Source organism: Carassius gibelio, chromosome A16 (assembly GCF_023724105.1).
Source record: "Carassius gibelio isolate Cgi1373 ecotype wild population from Czech Republic chromosome A16, carGib1.2-hapl.c, whole genome shotgun sequence".
NCBI lineage: Eukaryota > Metazoa > Chordata > Actinopteri > Cypriniformes > Cyprinidae > Carassius > Carassius gibelio.
Window position 1 is genome coordinate 845,694 of NC_068386.1, and position 18,376 is coordinate 864,069.

At 37.4% G+C, this 18,376-nt stretch overlaps 1 protein-coding gene across 4 annotated transcripts; it reads left to right on the forward strand.

Annotated features, from left to right (window-relative positions):
• Window positions 1–3,459: 3,459 nt before the first annotated feature.
• LOC128030286 (WD and tetratricopeptide repeats protein 1-like) lies at window positions 3,460–12,551 on the forward strand. Of its 4 annotated transcripts, none has more exons than XM_052617775.1 (16): window positions 3,460–3,697; window positions 5,366–5,501; window positions 5,578–5,661; window positions 6,717–6,763; window positions 6,828–6,939; window positions 7,023–7,210; window positions 8,088–8,270; window positions 9,208–9,302; window positions 9,380–9,495; window positions 9,567–9,642; window positions 9,713–9,800; window positions 9,881–10,045; window positions 10,211–10,446; window positions 10,531–10,699; window positions 10,945–11,137; window positions 12,069–12,551. In XM_052617775.1, the coding sequence occupies exons 2-16, from the start codon at window positions 5,436–5,438 to the stop codon at window positions 12,267–12,269; spliced, it is 2,019 nt and encodes a 672-aa protein (XP_052473735.1). In that variant the 5' UTR covers window positions 3,460–3,697; window positions 5,366–5,435; the 3' UTR covers window positions 12,270–12,551. The 4 variants fall into 4 exon arrangements, with proteins under 4 accessions (XP_052473735.1, XP_052473733.1, XP_052473734.1 ...); XM_052617773.1 differs by having other exon boundaries at window positions 3,462–3,697; window positions 5,326–5,501; XM_052617774.1 differs by having other exon boundaries at window positions 3,462–3,697; window positions 5,326–5,501; window positions 9,716–9,800.
• The last annotated feature ends 5,825 nt before the right edge of the window (window positions 12,552–18,376 follow it).

The window sequence follows — 18,376 nt, forward strand, 5'->3', positions numbered from 1 at the left end:
CGAGACACATTTCTGATTATTATTAATGTTGAACACATTCATTTTGAATGGTAATGTATTTCCACAAAAATATGAAGCAGCAAAGGTTACTCAAAATTCAGCTTTTTTTGTAATAAATTACATTTGAACAGATATTTTTAAATGCAGCCTTGATAAGCAGATAAGATTTCTCTCACAACATTCAAAAACATGTTGTAAAGCTCATTCATGTTTGTCTGTCTGTATTGGATTGTGGTGTTTGACTCTGAATCAATAACACTGACTCAATCTGAGCGCTGGATCACAGTTAATGTTTAGCCGGCTGGACTGTGCTGTTCATGCGGCGCGTGCAAGACGTTTATCACGTACCATTTAAAGTCTGGCATGAAGGAACTTTATTTCAATCATTTATAGACGCTCCAGACGGGGTGCACTGTTATATAAACTCAGCACTCTGCCTATAAATCACACATCAGCTGTAACTCTGAGCTCTAGAAAAATGTCCAAACATGGGGAAAGTGATGCATGGGTGCTTTTTACATTTAAGAAGGTGGGAAAGAGACACCCACAGTGTTTCCAGCAGAGTTCTGCACCGCTGCTGTACTCTAGTGACCTGATTTTGTTTCCCGTCTCAAGCCCACGGCTAACACTCAGTCTTCAGCATTCAGTGTTGAAATATATATATATTTTAATCAAATTAGAATCCACCAATGACATAAATAAAAAAGCATCTTGTGCTTTTCAAAGCAAAAACATGTTCTGTGTGAACGTCGCCTAACATATTATTTTGAAACACTATCATCACTAATAGATTTTTTTTTAATCAGAAACTGCGAGTTAATTTCACAAACAATTAATAAAATACTTGAAGCAAACCTAGCGCTTAACTGGTTTGTGGAAAACAGGTTTCCTGAACACTCCCCCCATCTGCCATTGGTCAAAGACAACGATAGCCACGCCCCTAAACTCACGTGATTGGCTGAGTAGGTATTACCGGGAGAGACACTTCGGAATCATTTACTTAGCAACCACTCAGCCCACACTAGCAACCAGAGGGTTGCAAACACTGAGAAAACTTCCAATATTTACAAAAACAATAAAAATGTATGTTATGATTTAATCTAGACCTAAGATCATGTTCACACCGAGCGGCAACCTCGCGCTCTCTCTCGTGAAGCCAATAAGGAAGTGACTAAAACTGTAATTCATCGACTGGCCGCTTGAGGCTGGCTGCAGAAGAGAGTCAGTCCCATAGACTCCCCATGTTAAAATGCCCAACTTTACAGCAGAAAAAAACATGTTTACAGCCTGGTTCAAAAAATGATTTTGGTCTATATTGCTAATTTTGCCCTTCATGACAACTGTGAGGGGGGTGAATTTTTTTTAAACTCATCCGTTTAAATTATATTAAGACTTAAAGTGCTGCATAATTAAGGGCGTGGCCACTTGAGTGACAGGTGGATTGCCGCTGCTGACAAAGCCGTCGCACAGGGTGGGCGTGGCTTCAGCAATCAGCTCCCCGCCTTTTTGCCCATTTTCGATTATCCGGGAGAGTCGCGCGGTGACGTGCTGCCAAGATGGCGACGGCCGGCTCTGCACACTTTAGGCTTCAAAACCAAACCGCTAATGAGGAGTCTATGGGTGACGTCACGGACACTACGGCAATATTTTTTTTACAGTCTATGGTTCACACACACGACACTGCACTTACTCCTGATTTCTGTCACCATGGCAACACCAGAACTGTAAGTCAGTACATGGGAAACAAAGTACCTGGTGATACTTATTTGAAAAAGTAACTGATATTTTGTTGCAAAATTAAAAATAGATGGATTGCATTATCTAAGTCTGACAATGGTTATAATGTAAACAAACAATGAAAGTGAAAGTTGTGACCGCAGATAAAAGTGGAAATGAGAACAAGATATAACAATATACAAGTGTTTGACTAAAGAGATTGAACTGAAGTTCAAAGTAGAGGGATGTGAAAAATACAGATGTGAAAAAGGATGTGAAACCTACGGACAAAGGAAGGACTGAGCTACACAAAATTAACTTGATATTTTACGTCTATGAGGAAGGTGAAACCTTAACACATCCATGCTGAAGAAAAGTATTCAGCTTTTCTTTTTTTTTTCTTTTTTTTGAAAGAAGGCAAAAATAGTTAACATTAATAATAATCAGAAATGTTTCTTGAGCAGTAAATCATCATATTTTCATGATTTCTGAAGATCATGTGACACTGAAGACTGGAGGAATGATGCTGAAAATACAGCGGAGCATCACAGAAATAAATTACACTTTAACAGATACTCACATAGAAGACTATGTAATAATATTTTACTGTATTTATGATCAAATAATTGATGAGCAGAAGAGACTTCTTTCAAAAACATTAAAAATATGCCAAACTTTTGACTGGTAGTGTGTGTTCGAAACAAAAATAGAATATAATGAGAAATATAAAGGAAATATATTTTGCCATAAAGTAATATAAGATGGATAGTAGATTATTATTATCTCATATTCTGCGCTTCAAGACTAAAATCAAATTTCTCAAGAGCCCCATCTTGTGGTCTTCCACTGGATCTCTATACTGTTTATAAAGTACATTATATACTATTATCTAAAGTATAATATTATGCACTAGAAAATAATATATGAAGTGGAGAAAAAAACTAAGATATATATTGCAAACTAAATCGACACATGCAAATAATGTATTAAACACATTTTATGCATGTGCAGTTTTATCTACCTGTTCATGTTTACAGGTGGTGACTTTTATTTTGTAAATGTGCAAAACATGAAATGCCTTGAGAACATTTTAGAGTTGCCAGACATTCCTTGATCACAGACGTAACGTTCAAAACACATTTGAGAAATGTTGTTTAGGCAATTTATGTCTACATAGATTTTATTCATCTTAATTTTAGTTTCAGTTATTTTAGTACATCAAATAAAATAAAATGAAATAAATAAATAAGATACTAAAATTAGAAATGTTATCCTGGCAGCTAGCTGAAATAGTTTATAATTAAATAATAATAATAATATTTTATTTCAGTTAATGTTTATTTCGTTACAAGTAATGGCATTTTTATTAACGTTTTTAAGTAGAGTTTTACTTAACTATAATAACCATTTTACCTAAGATTTTCATATAAAGTGACAACAGAGTACAAACGTGCACAAACAAAAACAAGTCTAGTATTTTGTAAATGCACAAAACAGGAAATGCCTTCAGAACACTTTAAGGGTTGCCAGATATTCATAGCCGTAAACTTACATATTATTCGCATTAACTACATTATTTCTAGTAATCCATGTAAATGTAATCATTTGAAGCGCGTTTGACAAGAAACATAATCAGTCATTTTTAATGAATCATACTTCGTTGAAAAGTGAATAAAATACAAGCAGAGTTAAATGCGCGTGAATTATCAGAGCGTTGATTGGCTGAAGAGAAAGAGCACGCGGATGAACTCGCGCGGATCTGGCGCCCTCACCGTCAGGCGCTCAGCTGAGGAAACTCGCTAGTAATGTTCTCAAAATCCCTCCAACGCTTCATCATAACTAGTCCTTTATTAGCTCTAGGCATCGTTCAGCGGATAGTTAAGAGTCTAGACTAGTTACCGAGAGCAGAGCTGAGTCTTCAGTGAATTCTCGCGGGTTTAATCGCGCTGCGCACTCTCAAGGCCGGAGACATCTTTCTCAGGTAAGACACATATCACACACACTTCACTCATATCTGAGGGTTTTATCTCGATAAATCTCGTTTTCAGTAAACTGTTATAAGAAACACACTGCTGTCTGCTGTCAGAAGTGTTCGTTTCTGTCTAAATGTGAGGTTTTGCTGCTGTCGCTAGTCGGCTAATGCTAGTCTGCGCTTGTTTATGTTTTGGCAGTTGGGTTTATCAGACTTTGCTTCACATGCATGTGCTTTAAACTTACACTTTAGCACTGCTCACGATAAAGCTATGAGGCCTGCTTGGTAAACTAACCCTAAAAATCGCGAATGTGTTGCATATAAATAATATAACAATTCCTCCAGATTTTTCTTATTGATTATTATTAAACAGTAAAGTTACATGTGTTTTTACATTTTACATTAGGAGATCTCACCACACTTTCCCAGTTGATAGAATGTATTTTTAGTATCACAAGTGTTCTGAAATATTAAGTAAATTATTATGTACCTAACTAGATATGCAGTAATTAGTAATAAATTCTTGTCTGTGATTTATATACATTTCTATCATTACATAAATGAGAAAATACTGTCAACAGCCAGAAAAAAAAAATCAAACTTTTCACGTTTTTAGGAGTAAGATCCAGAAGAGGAGGATTTTAAATACATGTATCGTAATTTAAATCTATAGATTTGGGTCATTTAATACACTTTAGTGTGTATTTTGGATGTTCTCTTTTGATTTATGTAAGTGGAAAATATATATTGCAAACTAAATCTACAGATAATGTATTTCACACTTAAACACATTTTTAGTTGCTTTTTTCTCCTAGTTATAAAAGGACAAAAAGCATAAAAAAATATTTTTGCATGTAGTGTCTCGACTTAAATGCAGATCTGACTCTAAAAATGTGTTTAAATGATGTATGAAAGTTCAGTAAGACTTTTATTACCTTTGGAAGACATCTCTTTTGTTCACCAAGGCTGCAGTTATTTGATTAAAAATACAGTAAAAACCGTAAAAATGTGAAATATTATTATAATTTAAAATACCTGTTCTAAATCTAAATCTAAAGCCTAAATCTAAAACATCAGTTTTCTGTGTGAATCTGTGTTAAAGTGTAATGTATTTCTGTGAAGCTCCGCTGTATTTTCAGCATCATTCCTCCAGTCTTCAGTGTCACATGATCTTCAGAAATCAGAATATTTATTATTTAAAAATATTTTATTTTAAAATGGACTTCTATTTTAAATAAACGCTGTTCTTTTGATCTGTATTCATCAAAGAATCCTGAAAAAAAGTATCACCGGTCCCCAAAAAAAAATTACGCAGTAAAAACTGGAATCATAATATTTTCATGATTTCTGAAGATCATGTGACACTGAAGACTGGAGGAATGATGCTGAAAATACAGCGGAGCATCACAGAAATAAATTACACTTTAACACAGATTCACACAGAAGACAGCTGATTTAAATTTTAATAATATTTCACATTTTTACTGTTTTTCCATTTTTTTTAATCAAATAAATGCAGCTTAGATGAGCAGAAAAGTCTTTTTAAAATACATAACAATCCCAGTCTTTTGTGCATCAGTGTACGTGTTGACAGTAAATGAGAAGGGACAGACTGAAAGTGTAAATGAATCAAGCAGGTCTCCAGCATTGTCTCCAAAAACAAGATTCCCGTTCCAGAAGCTCGGCCTCTCCGAGAGGCTCGGCCTGCACAGATGAGTGCGGATCTGTGGCTCCTGATCGTCTGCTGATGACGTGCTGCGAGACCATGACCCTGCGGAGCGTCACGCGTGATCTCCTGCGCCGCCAGATCCAGGTGAGCTTCCTTCTGCGCACACCTTCACAAGAGTGTGGAGAACATCTGAAGCATCTGGTGTCACGTGTGTGTGCAGGAGAACCGCACTCTGGACTTCCAGAGACACCATCATGTGACCGACCCATTTATAAAGCGTCTGGGGCTGGAGGCGGAGCTACAGGTCAGTGTGTGTCCCTCTGTGACCGTCTCTTATTTTTACATGTGACCACATTCAGTGTAAAACACCTTACAGATGATGAGGCCAGCAGAATATGATCATAACGCACTAAACCGCATTATTTCCCATAGAAAACTATTATAACAACAACAATTAATGTGACTCGCAGTGATGTGTGTGTGCATGCGCAGATGAGCCGAAACACAGCAAACATTTTCCCTTAGCAAAACTTTATAAAGAAAGCACTTAATGTGCAATTTTGGTATTTTTTTTTATTAATTAACTTCGCTCCTTCAATATCATGTCTTAATGCATTGACATTTTTGTGATTAAAAATTGTTAGAAAGAATTTTAGAGATTTAATCTTTATCTATTCTGTTTTTATTTAAATTTGACTTATTTTTAGTAATTTTTTATTGTTATTTAAAATATATATTTTTAATAGTCTACTAACATATGTATCCTCTTAGTTTTTATTAATTTGTATTTAAGTTTTTTAGTATATAAAGGTTTTTAAGTAGTTATTACAAAAATATGTAATATTATAATAATATTTTTAGCAGTTTATTAATATACCCATATTTATAGTCAAAGATATTTTAGATTAGAAAAATGTTTTTTTACATTATTTGAATTAACATTTATTTTAGGTTCAACAAACATGTTTTATTTTTAAGGTAACACTTTACAATAAGCTTCCAGTAGTTATGAACAACAATAAACAATACATTTACTACAGCATTGATTAATCTTTGTTAATGTTAGTTACAGTAATTCGTTGTTAATTCACAGCGTGTTAATGTTAACAAGCATAACTTTTGATTTTAAGAATGCATTAGTGAATGCTATTAATTCTTATGAAATTCATGTTAACTAAAATAGTTAAACTGTTACATAGTGACCCTGTTTTATGTATGTTTTTTAATCCATTAGACTTGAATGCATGTGAAGAAACTGCTTTGCTGTTGTTGTGTATTTTAATGGCATGCTCTCTGTAGAAGTGAGAAGCGTTTGGTGTGCTGGAGGAATATGAATGACCTGTACTCTGTGTGTTTCAGGGTCACTCTGGCTGTGTGAACTGTCTGGAGTGGAATGAGAGAGGAGAGTAAGTTCACAGTTCTCCTCGTCTCCGTGTCTCTTCATAAACTCACTGTGTGTGTTGTTTCCAGTCTCCTGGCCTCAGGTTCGGATGACCAGCACGCCATCATCTGGGATCCGTTCCGGCACTCCAAGCTCATCACGATGCACACGGGACACACGGCCAACATCTTCTCCGTGAAGGTGAAGGTCATGTGTGTGACTCTAGTGTGTAGTAAACCTGCCAGGATGTGTGTGCTCATCTGTGAACGTGTGTGTGTCTGCAGTTCCTGCCTCACTCCGAGGACCGGATCTTAATCACAGGAGCCGCCGACACCAAGGTGCACGTGCACGACCTGACGGCGAAGGAGACCACTCACATGTTCTCAGACCACACCAACCGCGTCAAGCGCATCGTAGCGGCGCCCATGTGGCCCAACACCTTCTGGAGCGCCGCGGAGGACGGGATCATTCGGTACATCTGCGCTTCAGACCTCATACAGAGACAAAGAAAAGCTCTGAATGAATTCACTCGAATGTAACTTTCAAATAAATAGTCCGATAGCTCGTGGGAGGTGTGAGTTTGAGGGAAAAACAATTAGAATTAAAATAAATAAATGAGGCTGCATGATAAATGTGATGCATCTTAGTGATCAAATCACTGGCACTGCTCGAAGTATCACATTATATCACATATACATCTCAATTGTACTCTAAAAAAATACTATTAGTTTTTAATTATTTATTTTATTCATATATCTGAGGTTTATTTTCATACTTTCCAGTTTTATTTTAATTTTAGTTATAGTTTTAGTAATTTTGTTGTTTTTAATATTTTTATTTTTATTTTGTGTATTTGAGTTTATCTTAATATTTCCCATTTTTATTTTAGTTATAGTTAATTTTGTAGTTTTTAATATTTAAAAAAATGTATTTATATATTTGAGTTTTTATTTTCATATTTCCCTTTTTTATTAAAGTTTTCGTAATTCTGTTGTTTTTAATTTATTTTTATTTGTTTTTATTAATGTTACAGTACAATTGTAGTTTATATTATTGCTATGTTAATATTAAATATATTATTATATATAATTGTTAAAAATATATGTATATATTTTTTTACATCTGCATTTCACACAGAAATTCACATGGATTCCTATAGAAATGACTGGGTTTTGGTGCAGAAATGTTAAATGTACACCTTTACACTTATTTAAAGTGAACATGAAATCAGAATTGTCTCCGTTTACATCCTTTACAGAAGTGAAGAATATGATTAAAGGAGAAAACTAGTCTGGCATCAGAATGTGCTCTTCTCTTACTAACGAGTCGTCTCGTCGTGTTCCCATCAGGCAGTATGATCTGAGAGAGAGCAGTAAGCGCTCCGAGGTGTTAATCGATCTGACGGAGTACTGTGGGCAGCTCGTGGAAGCCAAATGTCTGGCCATTAACCCTAGAGACAACAACTACCTGGCTGTGGGAGCCAACGGGCCCTTCGTGCGGCTCTACGACATCAGAATGATCCACAATCACAGGTCATCTCCGTCTTATTAAAGGAATAATTCTCAAATCAACACCAGATTCATTTTAGATTTTGTCATGTGAATCTTTGGTTGGAGTACTGCTTGAAAATAAGTGGCACCTGGTTAAAACTGTATTATTGGATCACAGTGGGTTTATTATCTTTGTTAATATCTTTTTTTTTTATTATATTTGTCTTTGTTTTATTTTGAAGTGATTAAAATGTGTTTTATGGTTTTCGGTGAACCACAATAACCCTGATCGGAAACAGTGGTGCTGTGTGTGTTTTGCATGCTTGACATTAATTGCATTTCATAAGACTCTGGATTATTAATTGCAGGGTCTTTAGATGTGATTTATATTCTGAAAATACAATAAATATAAACAATAACCCCCAAGAAGCAATGGTTTAAAGTGAATTTATAACAGCGTGCGTTGTTAGGCATAAGCTGTTGTAAATTCACTGTAAACCATTGCTTCTTGGGAGTTATTGTTTATATTTATTGTATTTTCAGAATAAAAGAAACATCTAAAGACCCTGCAATTAATAATCCAGAGTCTTATGAAATGCAATTAATGTCAAGCCAAGTGGCTTATTGCTTATATAAAATGGTTATTCCATATACATAATAAGTTTTCACAAAATAAAACTGAGCAAATAAAGTATAATGATATTAATCAAAACAATATTCTTCCTCCAAACAATGTAGCTCCTCTGAATCAGTTGTGGTTGCTACAAACTGGTTGCCGAGCAACACACAAACGTAAACAATGGTGTGTGTTACTTTGTAGCGTAATTCACAACAGCTTTGAAAGTGGCTCAGCCAATCAGAATCAAGCAGCGGAACTCTTCACTTTCTACAGAAGTCTTGGTTCTAGATGCGTGCTGTTATTATTTTGAGGCATGTGTTCTTTCGAGTGTAATGTTTGTCTTTTGTGAACGTCTCTTAGGAAGTCTTTGGCTCAGAGCGCCTCAGCCGGTGTTCACACGTTTGGTGACATACAGAAGTCAATACCAGACGGCGCGGGACAGTACTACGTGGCAGGTTTGTCCAGAGTATCGCGGAGTTCCTCCTGTATTGGGGAATAAACGTGTTTCACCCATGTTTCTGTCTGTTTGTAGGTCACTTACCTGTGAAGCTTCCTGATTATAACAACAGATTACGAGTTCTGGTGGCCACCTACGTCACATTCAGTCCTGACGGCACCGAGCTGCTGGTGAACATGGGAGGAGAACAGGTAAAGTAGACGCTCCGGTACCAGGATGTAGCACTGATGCACTCTTACGCAACGCTGCTTCCTGTCTGCAGGTGTATTTATTTGACCTGACGTTCAAACAGAGACCGTACACCTTTCTGCTGCCCAAGAAATGCCACACATCATCAGGTAAGCTGTGAACGCTGTCACAGAAGCAGTTTAAAAGATGTGGTTAACCAGACGAGCTCTTGGTTCACAGCAGAGGTGCAGAACGGGAAGACGACCAACGGTGTGTCCAATGGGATTCATCTTCCTGCCAGCCGCCTCAAACTGGCTAAGGTCTCCAGGTAGGCTGTCCCGTATGTATGATGTCATTTCCTGCTGGTGGGTCACACACCGGTCTGAGTCAGTGTGTGTGTGTCTCCAGTGATCTTCCTCCTCATCTGGAGCGGATCAAGCTACAGGCTAACGAAGCGTTCGCGCGCCAGCAGTGGACTCGAGCCATCCAGCTCTACAGTCTGGGCATCCATGAAGCCGGACACAACCCCATGCTGTACGGAAACCGCGCCGCCGCGTACATGAAGAGGAAGTGGTACGATACACGCTTCCGTCTGATTCTCACGCGTTCATTCACTTGTTTGTTTGCTTCAGTCAGCGTTCGTACTGTTCTGGTTCTCCTTGCTGCTGGTTGGTTTGGTGCACTCTATAAACACGTAAATGTGGAAGTATCTGAGCAGTGTGTGTGTGTGTGTGTCAGGGACGGAGATCACTACGACGCGCTGCGTGACTGTCTGAAGGCCTTGTCTCTGAACCCGGCTCATTTGAAGGCACACTTCCGGTTAGCACGCTGCCTGTTCGAGCTCAAGTACATCGCCGAGGCTCTGGAGTGTCTGGATGACTTCAGGAGCAAGTTTCCGGAGCAGGCGCACAGCAGCGCATGTGACGCGCTCGACAGAGACATCAAGGCGGCCCTCTTCTCAAAAACAGACTCCTGTAGGTTCAGTCGTGGAGCTTGGGTTTAGTTTGTGTGTGTGTATTTGAGTAATCAGGACATTTTCTTTCATGCATCGGTTCCAGCTGACGACAAGAAGGGGAACAGCTCCGTCCGCTTCCATAACTTCAGCCGGAAGGAGTCCATCCCGGAGGATGAGATCGTGCTGAGAGAGCGCAGCTTCGACTACAAGCATCGCTACTGCGGACACTGCAACACCACCACGGATATTAAAGAAGCCAACTTCTTCGGGAGGTCAGTGAAATATTATTACAGTTTAAAACAGCTGTTTTCTGTGTGAATCTGTGTAATATATTTCTGTGATGCTCCGCTGTATTTTCAGCATCATTCCTCCAGTCTTCAGTGTCACATGATCTTCAGAAATCGCAAAAATATGTCACAATATTAGTGCTTTTGCTGTATCTCTGCTCAAATAAATGCAGGTTTGGTGAGCAGAACATTAAAAACATCTTTAGCCTGAGCGTGTTGTGTCTCTGCAGTAAAGGCCAGTACATCGTGAGTGGTTCAGACGACGGCTCGTTCTTCATCTGGGAGAAAGAGACCACCAACCTGGTGCGGATCTTACAGGGGGACGAGTCTATAGTGAACTGTCTTCAGCCGCACCCCAGCTTCTGCTTCCTGGCCACCAGCGGCATCGACCCCGTGGTGCGGCTCTGGAGCCCCAGACCCGAGGTACACATCAGCCACAGCAGAAATACATGATGCCGTTTTGTAATTCACAAAATCATACTTGATTTCTAAATATTAGCTTAGATGGTATGCACTTTTTCATTGCATTGAAGAAGCCGTTTGGTGCAGTATTTTGCTCACTGCGCCCTCCGGTGGCCTCAGGTGGCACTTATTTCATCTGCATATAGAATATAAGAAAGGAGATATATTTGTTTACATTTTATGTTTTACTGTTGAGGCTAAAATTATTTGTTGTTGGTCATAATAAATCAGGTTAATAAGTGGTTGAATTTAAACCTTTACTTCTACTGCACTTTGTTTAAATAAATAAATAAATACATTTCAATAATTATCGAAACTGAATTATATTAAACATTATATATTTTTTAATCACTTAATTTTTTTGTTTTTTATCTCACTTTTCAGTTTAGTATCTAATCAGATAAAAAAAAATTATAATTAATAATAAAATAACAGTGAATGGGTGCCGTCAGAATGAGAGTCTGATAAACGCATCACAGCACTCCAGTGAATCAATGAACATCTGGAGAAGACAAAATATGAAACAAATCCAGCATTAAGATGATTTTAACTAAAATAATCCATAATAACACTTCCTCCAGTGAAAAAGTGTTCTGGTCTGAATCAGGAAAGAAATCTGCACAGATCCAGCAGCGATTAAACAGCAAATATATGACTGGATTTTGATGTGAGAGACAACAGAAGATTATTTTAGACTCATTTGAGTTAAAAACATCTTATTGCTTGATTTGTTTCAGTTTTCGTCTTCTCCAGATGTACACTGATCGGCTGGAGTTCTGTGATGCGTTTATCAGACTCTCATTCTGACGGCACCCATTCACTATACAGGACTGAGTTTTCAGTTTTGGGTCTTTAAAAGCATGTATCTTGACTGGTTTGTTCTGGTGGTCAGTCGGAGGAGAAGGAGAACGGTCGGGTGGTGGAGGACATGGAGGGCGCAGCTCAAGCCAACCAGAGGCGCATGAACGCAGATCCGCTGGAGGTGATGCTGCTGAACATGGGCTACCGCATCACGGGTCTGAGCAGCCGAGGCACGGAGGGCTCCGATGAGGACGAGAGCTCGGAGAGCCAGGTTCAGTGCCGCTCCAGCTAGAGCCGTCTCCATGAGAGAGAAACCAGCTTCTCCAAGTCAAGTCCAAGCACTTCTCCATCAATATCTGCTACGCATGTGGACACTGTCAGGTTAAAACTGGTTCTCAAAGTCTTTCTAATGCAAGGCTTGCTTTTAGACGCGATTTCGTCTTGTTTTGTTTCTTCTCCGAATGAACTTGAGCACCAGAGGACATTAAAAGAGTCACGAAAGTATGTTTATAGGTGTGCAGCGCTTTCTTTTTGTAACACATTCTGGAAAAATAAACTGTTTATGTTCGACCCAGACTTGTATTGTGAATGACATTGTAGTTTTTTACCTTTTTTCTCATCGGCACGAGCAGGACGTCTTGCCCTTTCATCTTCACTGGGTGAACCTGAGACGAGAAGAAACCAGAATCAGCTCTATTTTGGGATACGTGTGGTTTTTCTTTCACGGTGTTCATTTTCAGATCAGTTTAGTGCGATGTGTGGAGAATAAATGAGATGTTTAAAGTTCTGCAGCAGCTCCCTCGTTGCTCTCAGAATCATACGTGGGGTTTTTAGAAGAAAACATTATATTATATGAATAAAATGTAACTTTAATCATCAGAGGCATGGCTTTATAAACGGTAATAATGGAAATGGACATGGAGCCAGACACAACACAACACACACAGCCCTCTCAAATAAAAATAATTTGTTTATAAATATCATGTGATTCTTTTTCTTTTTTTATCTGTTGTGTTAAAGCCAGCTCATGTCGGGTTTCTGCTTAATTCAAGACTTTTTAAGGAATGAATTGAAAAGAACATAATATTTTTTTATTTCTAATGAGCAGAAAATTAGGTACAGTATCAACCTTTAAAATCTGAAAACAACTTCCGACAAGATTAGACCATGATATATTTTCGTTCAAATTCTGAATTTGATTTTGTTTTCGTTTTTATTTTTACTTTATTTAGTTCGTATTATTTTTGTACTAAATGAAAATGAGTAATTAATGTCATTTCAGTTGACATTAGTCAAGTTCGGATCATTTTACCGACTCGCTCCTTCGAGTCATTTGATCAAATATGATTAAAATGTTACGTGTTACTTCCCTAACATTCCTACTAGTGTTTACGCAAACGTTGATCACTCTATAAACAATACAAAACTACAATGTTGTAATAAATAAACGGAAGAGATTAATTAATTGTTTACCGGGGTCTTCTGTCAATGACTCGTTCATCTCATGATTCTTCAGGTTCTAATATACACAAATCTGTGTGTATATTCTTTTTTTATTCGTTTTTGATTTTAACTGTACAAACACCTGTGTGAGTGGAGATCCGGGGCTTAGCCCAGAAAAAACCATGTATGTGACTTTTTATTTTAATAAATCAGAAAGATTTACCTTGTTTAAAATATACAAAAACAATAAAAACTAATTTAAAACATTTTATTTAAAGTATCGAGGAAAATATATTTGCTTTTTGCAAACAAAAATTAAGAATTGCAAAACAAACGAAATGCTGCTTTTATTTTGTGTGTCAGTCTAGTTTGAGCTTGCGATTCCATTTTCCCTTTGCGCTTTACTTTTCTGCACATCTCTCTTTGTGACACTGTTTTGACGTGGGGGCGGAGTCAAGGGACGGGGGCGTGTACAACATGACTCCCTGGAAGTGACGTCATCGGCCCGAGACGCAGCTCACTGATCCAGGTCCTGTCATGATGAGCAGAGACTTTCAAGTGGATCGTTTATTTTTATTCAGTAGCATTAAAACATTAATGTTTTCGTTATATTTACTTTATTAACAAATGTAGGTGTATTAGCAGCGTTTGCTCAAGTTAAATAAGTTGTTAACATGAACCTCTGCTGTTTATTTCTCTCTATGTGCACACTTTTACAGCATTATGTGTTCGGGAGTTCGTAGCGGGATCGCGAATCATTTGAGTCAGTTCGGGAGTCCGTAGCGGGTTCGCGAATCATTTGAGTCAGTTCGGGAGTTCGTAGGGTTCGCGAATCATTTGAGTCAGTTCGGGAGTCCGTAGCGGGTTCGCGAATCATTTGAGTCAGTTCGGGAGTTCGTAGCAGGTTCGCGAATCATTTGAGTTATTTCGGGAGTTCGTAGCGGGTTCGCGAATCATTTGCGTGAGTTCGGGAGTTCAGTGCGGGATCGCGAATCATTTGAGTCATCTGACTCCAGTTTGGGAGTTGGAGCGGGACCGCGAATCATTTGAGTCAGTTCGGGAGTTCGTAGCGGGATCGCGAATCATTTGAGTCAGTTCGGTATTTCAAAGCGGGATCGCGAATCATTTGAGTCAATTTGGGGATCGCGAATCAGTTCGGGAGTTCGTAGCGGGATCGCGAATCATTTGAGTCAGTTTGGGGATCGCGAATCATTTGAATAAGTTCGGGAGTTCATAGCGGGATCTTGAATCAGTTGGGGATCGCAAATCATTTAAAGCAGTTCGGGAGTTCGTAGCGGGATCGCGAATCATTTGAGTCAGTTCGGGAGTTCGTAGCGGGATCGCGAATCATTTGAGTCAGTTCGGGAGTTCGTAGCGGCATCGCGAATCATTTGAGTCAGTTCGGGAGTTCGTAGCGGGATCGCGAAACGCGAATCATTTGAGTCAGTTTGGGGATCGCAAATCATAGCTGTATATGGATAGGCAGTTGAGTTGAGTAAAGAACCCTATGGTTCTATATAGAACCCCAATGATCCCTTTCTTCTAAGAGTTTCTTGTCATAACCAGCCAGGGGTGGTTCTAGATTTACCTTGTTTAAAATATACAAAAACAATTTAAAAAAAACTAAAACTAATTTAAAACATTTTATTTAAAGTTTATCCCTTGTATCCTGGCACATATGCTGATGTTGTGTCTCTATCTCACTTTTTTTTTTTTTTTGTCTCTGTCTCTGTTTTATTTTATTTTCCAATCAAGCCTGACTGGCTACACTCGTCCTGGTAGAACAGGGATAAGAAGCAAACATTAAGCAGTGCACTGACATACTCTTACTCTACAAAGATATCTGGTCAAATCTCTGTGTTTATGTACACGTAAAGCTAAGTATAATTATAAACACAGGGCTCTATACACTTATATTTTTGAAGGAGCACTTACACAGCACTTAAAAATTGCATAAATAATCGTATGAGGCTAATGTATCAAATATAAAATTTGGAATACAGAAATATGAAATTATGAAAAAAATTAGAATGGTACTTTGCCACTAGGTGGCGGCATGTCACTACCTTAATGAGTGAGTCGGTCTGTCATTTAATTAATGGATTCATTTGAAACGGATAATTCATTCAGAAAAAAAGTACGCTAAAAGTTACTCAAGCAAATGTATTCAGTAAACACTGCTGTGTGTTGCTGCAGAGCACAACAACATGCTTTGTTTGGAAACATTTCACATTTGCGAAATGTGTCTTTTTTTATTATCTTGTTTATTGAATTGTTGTCCTGACAGAAAGGTCTCTCACAGGCCGTGCTTAGCAAACATTAGAACCGCTCTCTCTCTCTCTCTCTGTGTGTGTGTGTGTGTGTGTGTGTGTGTGTATGTGTGTGTGTGTGTGTGTGTGTGTCCTAAAGACTGTGCTGCAAACCGTTAACTGTTAGATGTTCAAAATGTAACGTTAAATCATACACAATTTAAAACCGACCAATAAATATAATACTATGATTAAAAGTTACAGATACCTGAAGCTGTTGTATCTTGGCGTTCGAGTGTGTTAGTGTTATTTTTAAATATTCATTTTAATTTTCAAATAAATTGATCTAGTAAAATACTACACGCCAACAAACCGCCTGCCTCCAAAAGATCTCATTTCATTGGCTGGATCGTACAGACGCTCATCGATAATAAATGATAATAAATGTGTACATTTCTGTCATGATGGTTATTTTCCATACACTTATTGTTGTTTCAAAGGTAATAAAGAGTTTGTTGTTATTATTATTAAGTCTCATAGGTTAAAGTTCATGGGTCTGTCACGTGATGAAGGATCGACTCGAACCCGAAGACTCATGAGATGAACGAATCAATTCTCTTTCCGGCTCAGACTGCATTTAAATACAACGACTCGTTCTTCCCGAGTCACATTAAAGATTCGAACGAATCAAAATTAATGAATCGTTCAAGAACTACTCCCCACTAGGTGACTTTTTTTTCTTTTAGTTTTTTTGTTAAAGTTTTGTTAACTTTATAAACTCTTCCACTGGATTATGAAAATAACTTTCCTTTTTAATAATAATAATTAAAAAACTAAACACTGTTGTTCAGTATTTTGTGCAGATGTTCTTAAAATTAGAATCAAGTTTTCTGAGAAAATGAACAAAATTAAGTGAATTTATGGTTAGAAAGAACAAACGTCTGCAAACGGGTTTACAGAAATGAACCTAATTCAGAGGGAAAAGTGTGAAGTTTTTATTCCCCGTTAGCAGACACTTGTTCATGTTTAAGCATAAACTCAATTTTGTTCAATTTCTCAGAAAACAAGACTTCATAAGATCATTTTGCATCTGGATTTACGTATGTTACTATACTTGTTCTGGAAAACAAGTACAGCATGTTCATTATTTGCAGCGCACGCAACATTTAATACCATGACTATAAGATTATTATATTATAAGACATTTATTTGTAAAAGAAGACTTTAAGGCTCTTGTGTGCTGAGGATTGCACGGCAGATGTGATTCTCGCAGCTGATTGGCTGCTCTGAATTTATGCAAATATCCTTCCTTGATGAAGTTGTAACGTTGACTTCCTCTGCACACAATTAGTCAAAGTCAGATTTTTTTGCCGAATAGTGTTTTTTTTTCTCCGTGTTGTGCCACAAACAGAGTGTGTCCTCTAAAGGCCACCTGACCTACATAGTGTACACTAATGAGGGAAGTGTGTGCTCCTCTAGAAGAGATGGGAATAGCACACGCAGTTACAGACATTACCTTAAAGAGTGATTTTTACTCGATTTAGTCCATTAAACTTTTTTTTAATGCTGGTTCAGTGCAAGGTTATTATAGTTAAATAGAACTAAAACTATAAAAAATTAACTTGAAATAAAATAAACTTTATTTAAAATAAAATCTGTACTAAATGTACTAAAATTGACATAAAAATTTAAAACTATATAGACAAACTAAAAATCGACGTGTGTGTGTATAACAAAAATGACAAAAAATAAAAAAACAAGCAATTAAATTACTAAACCTTCAAAAATGTAAATACAAATGAATAAAAGCTAAAATAAAAATGAAAGTGCACTGATTCAGTAATTCTGCATTACATCGTTTTAATAATGTTTGCATACTATTACACTCATATATTAGGCAGTGCATCCTCAGTATTATGTAGTAAGCTAGTCTGCATGTAATGTAGTGTGTAGTGCAGCAAATGGCCTTTGCTTTAAAGGAATAATCCAGAACAATCCCAGATCCCTCATATATCAGACGCAGCTGTGCTCCAGTTCTTCTTCAGGTAAAGAGTCATTAGTGTGTCGTCACACTGCAGTACAGTGCTTCAGCACAAGACACACCTGCTCTTACACTGCTGGGGTTAATGCATGGAGCCCTGCGCTTGTTTGACAGGGTCTTGGACATGAATGATGACGCCACGCTCTCTAAGGTCACTGAACGCTGGACTCCTAGATCCTAGGATAGCAAAGTCCACTAAAGGAGGAAGAACTCTGGAATACTGTTCCTGATAATGTTCGGGGTTCAGACACACTCTCTCGGTTTAAATCTAGATTAAATAATGTATCTCATAATATTGTATTGCAGTTATATCTGATCAAATGCACATTAACATTCTTTGTTTGGAAGAAACTTTCGTTTTCTGTAAAAATATGCTCTGTACTATGAAAATGTTTTACAAATAAATGTGATTTTAATTGAAGTTGAATTATGTATATCGACTTGACCTTGATCATTATACTATTTGTTGTATACTTTTTTGACAGAAAGAATACTGTAATATAATATTATACGAGTGAATGTGATTTGGAATTTTGGAATAACTGATGTTTTAAATCTTTTTTTTTTTTTTTTATGTTCTGCTCACCCAGGCTGCATTTATCTGATCAAAAATACAGTAAAAAATTTGAAATATTATTATAATCTAAAATATCCTGTTGTCTATGA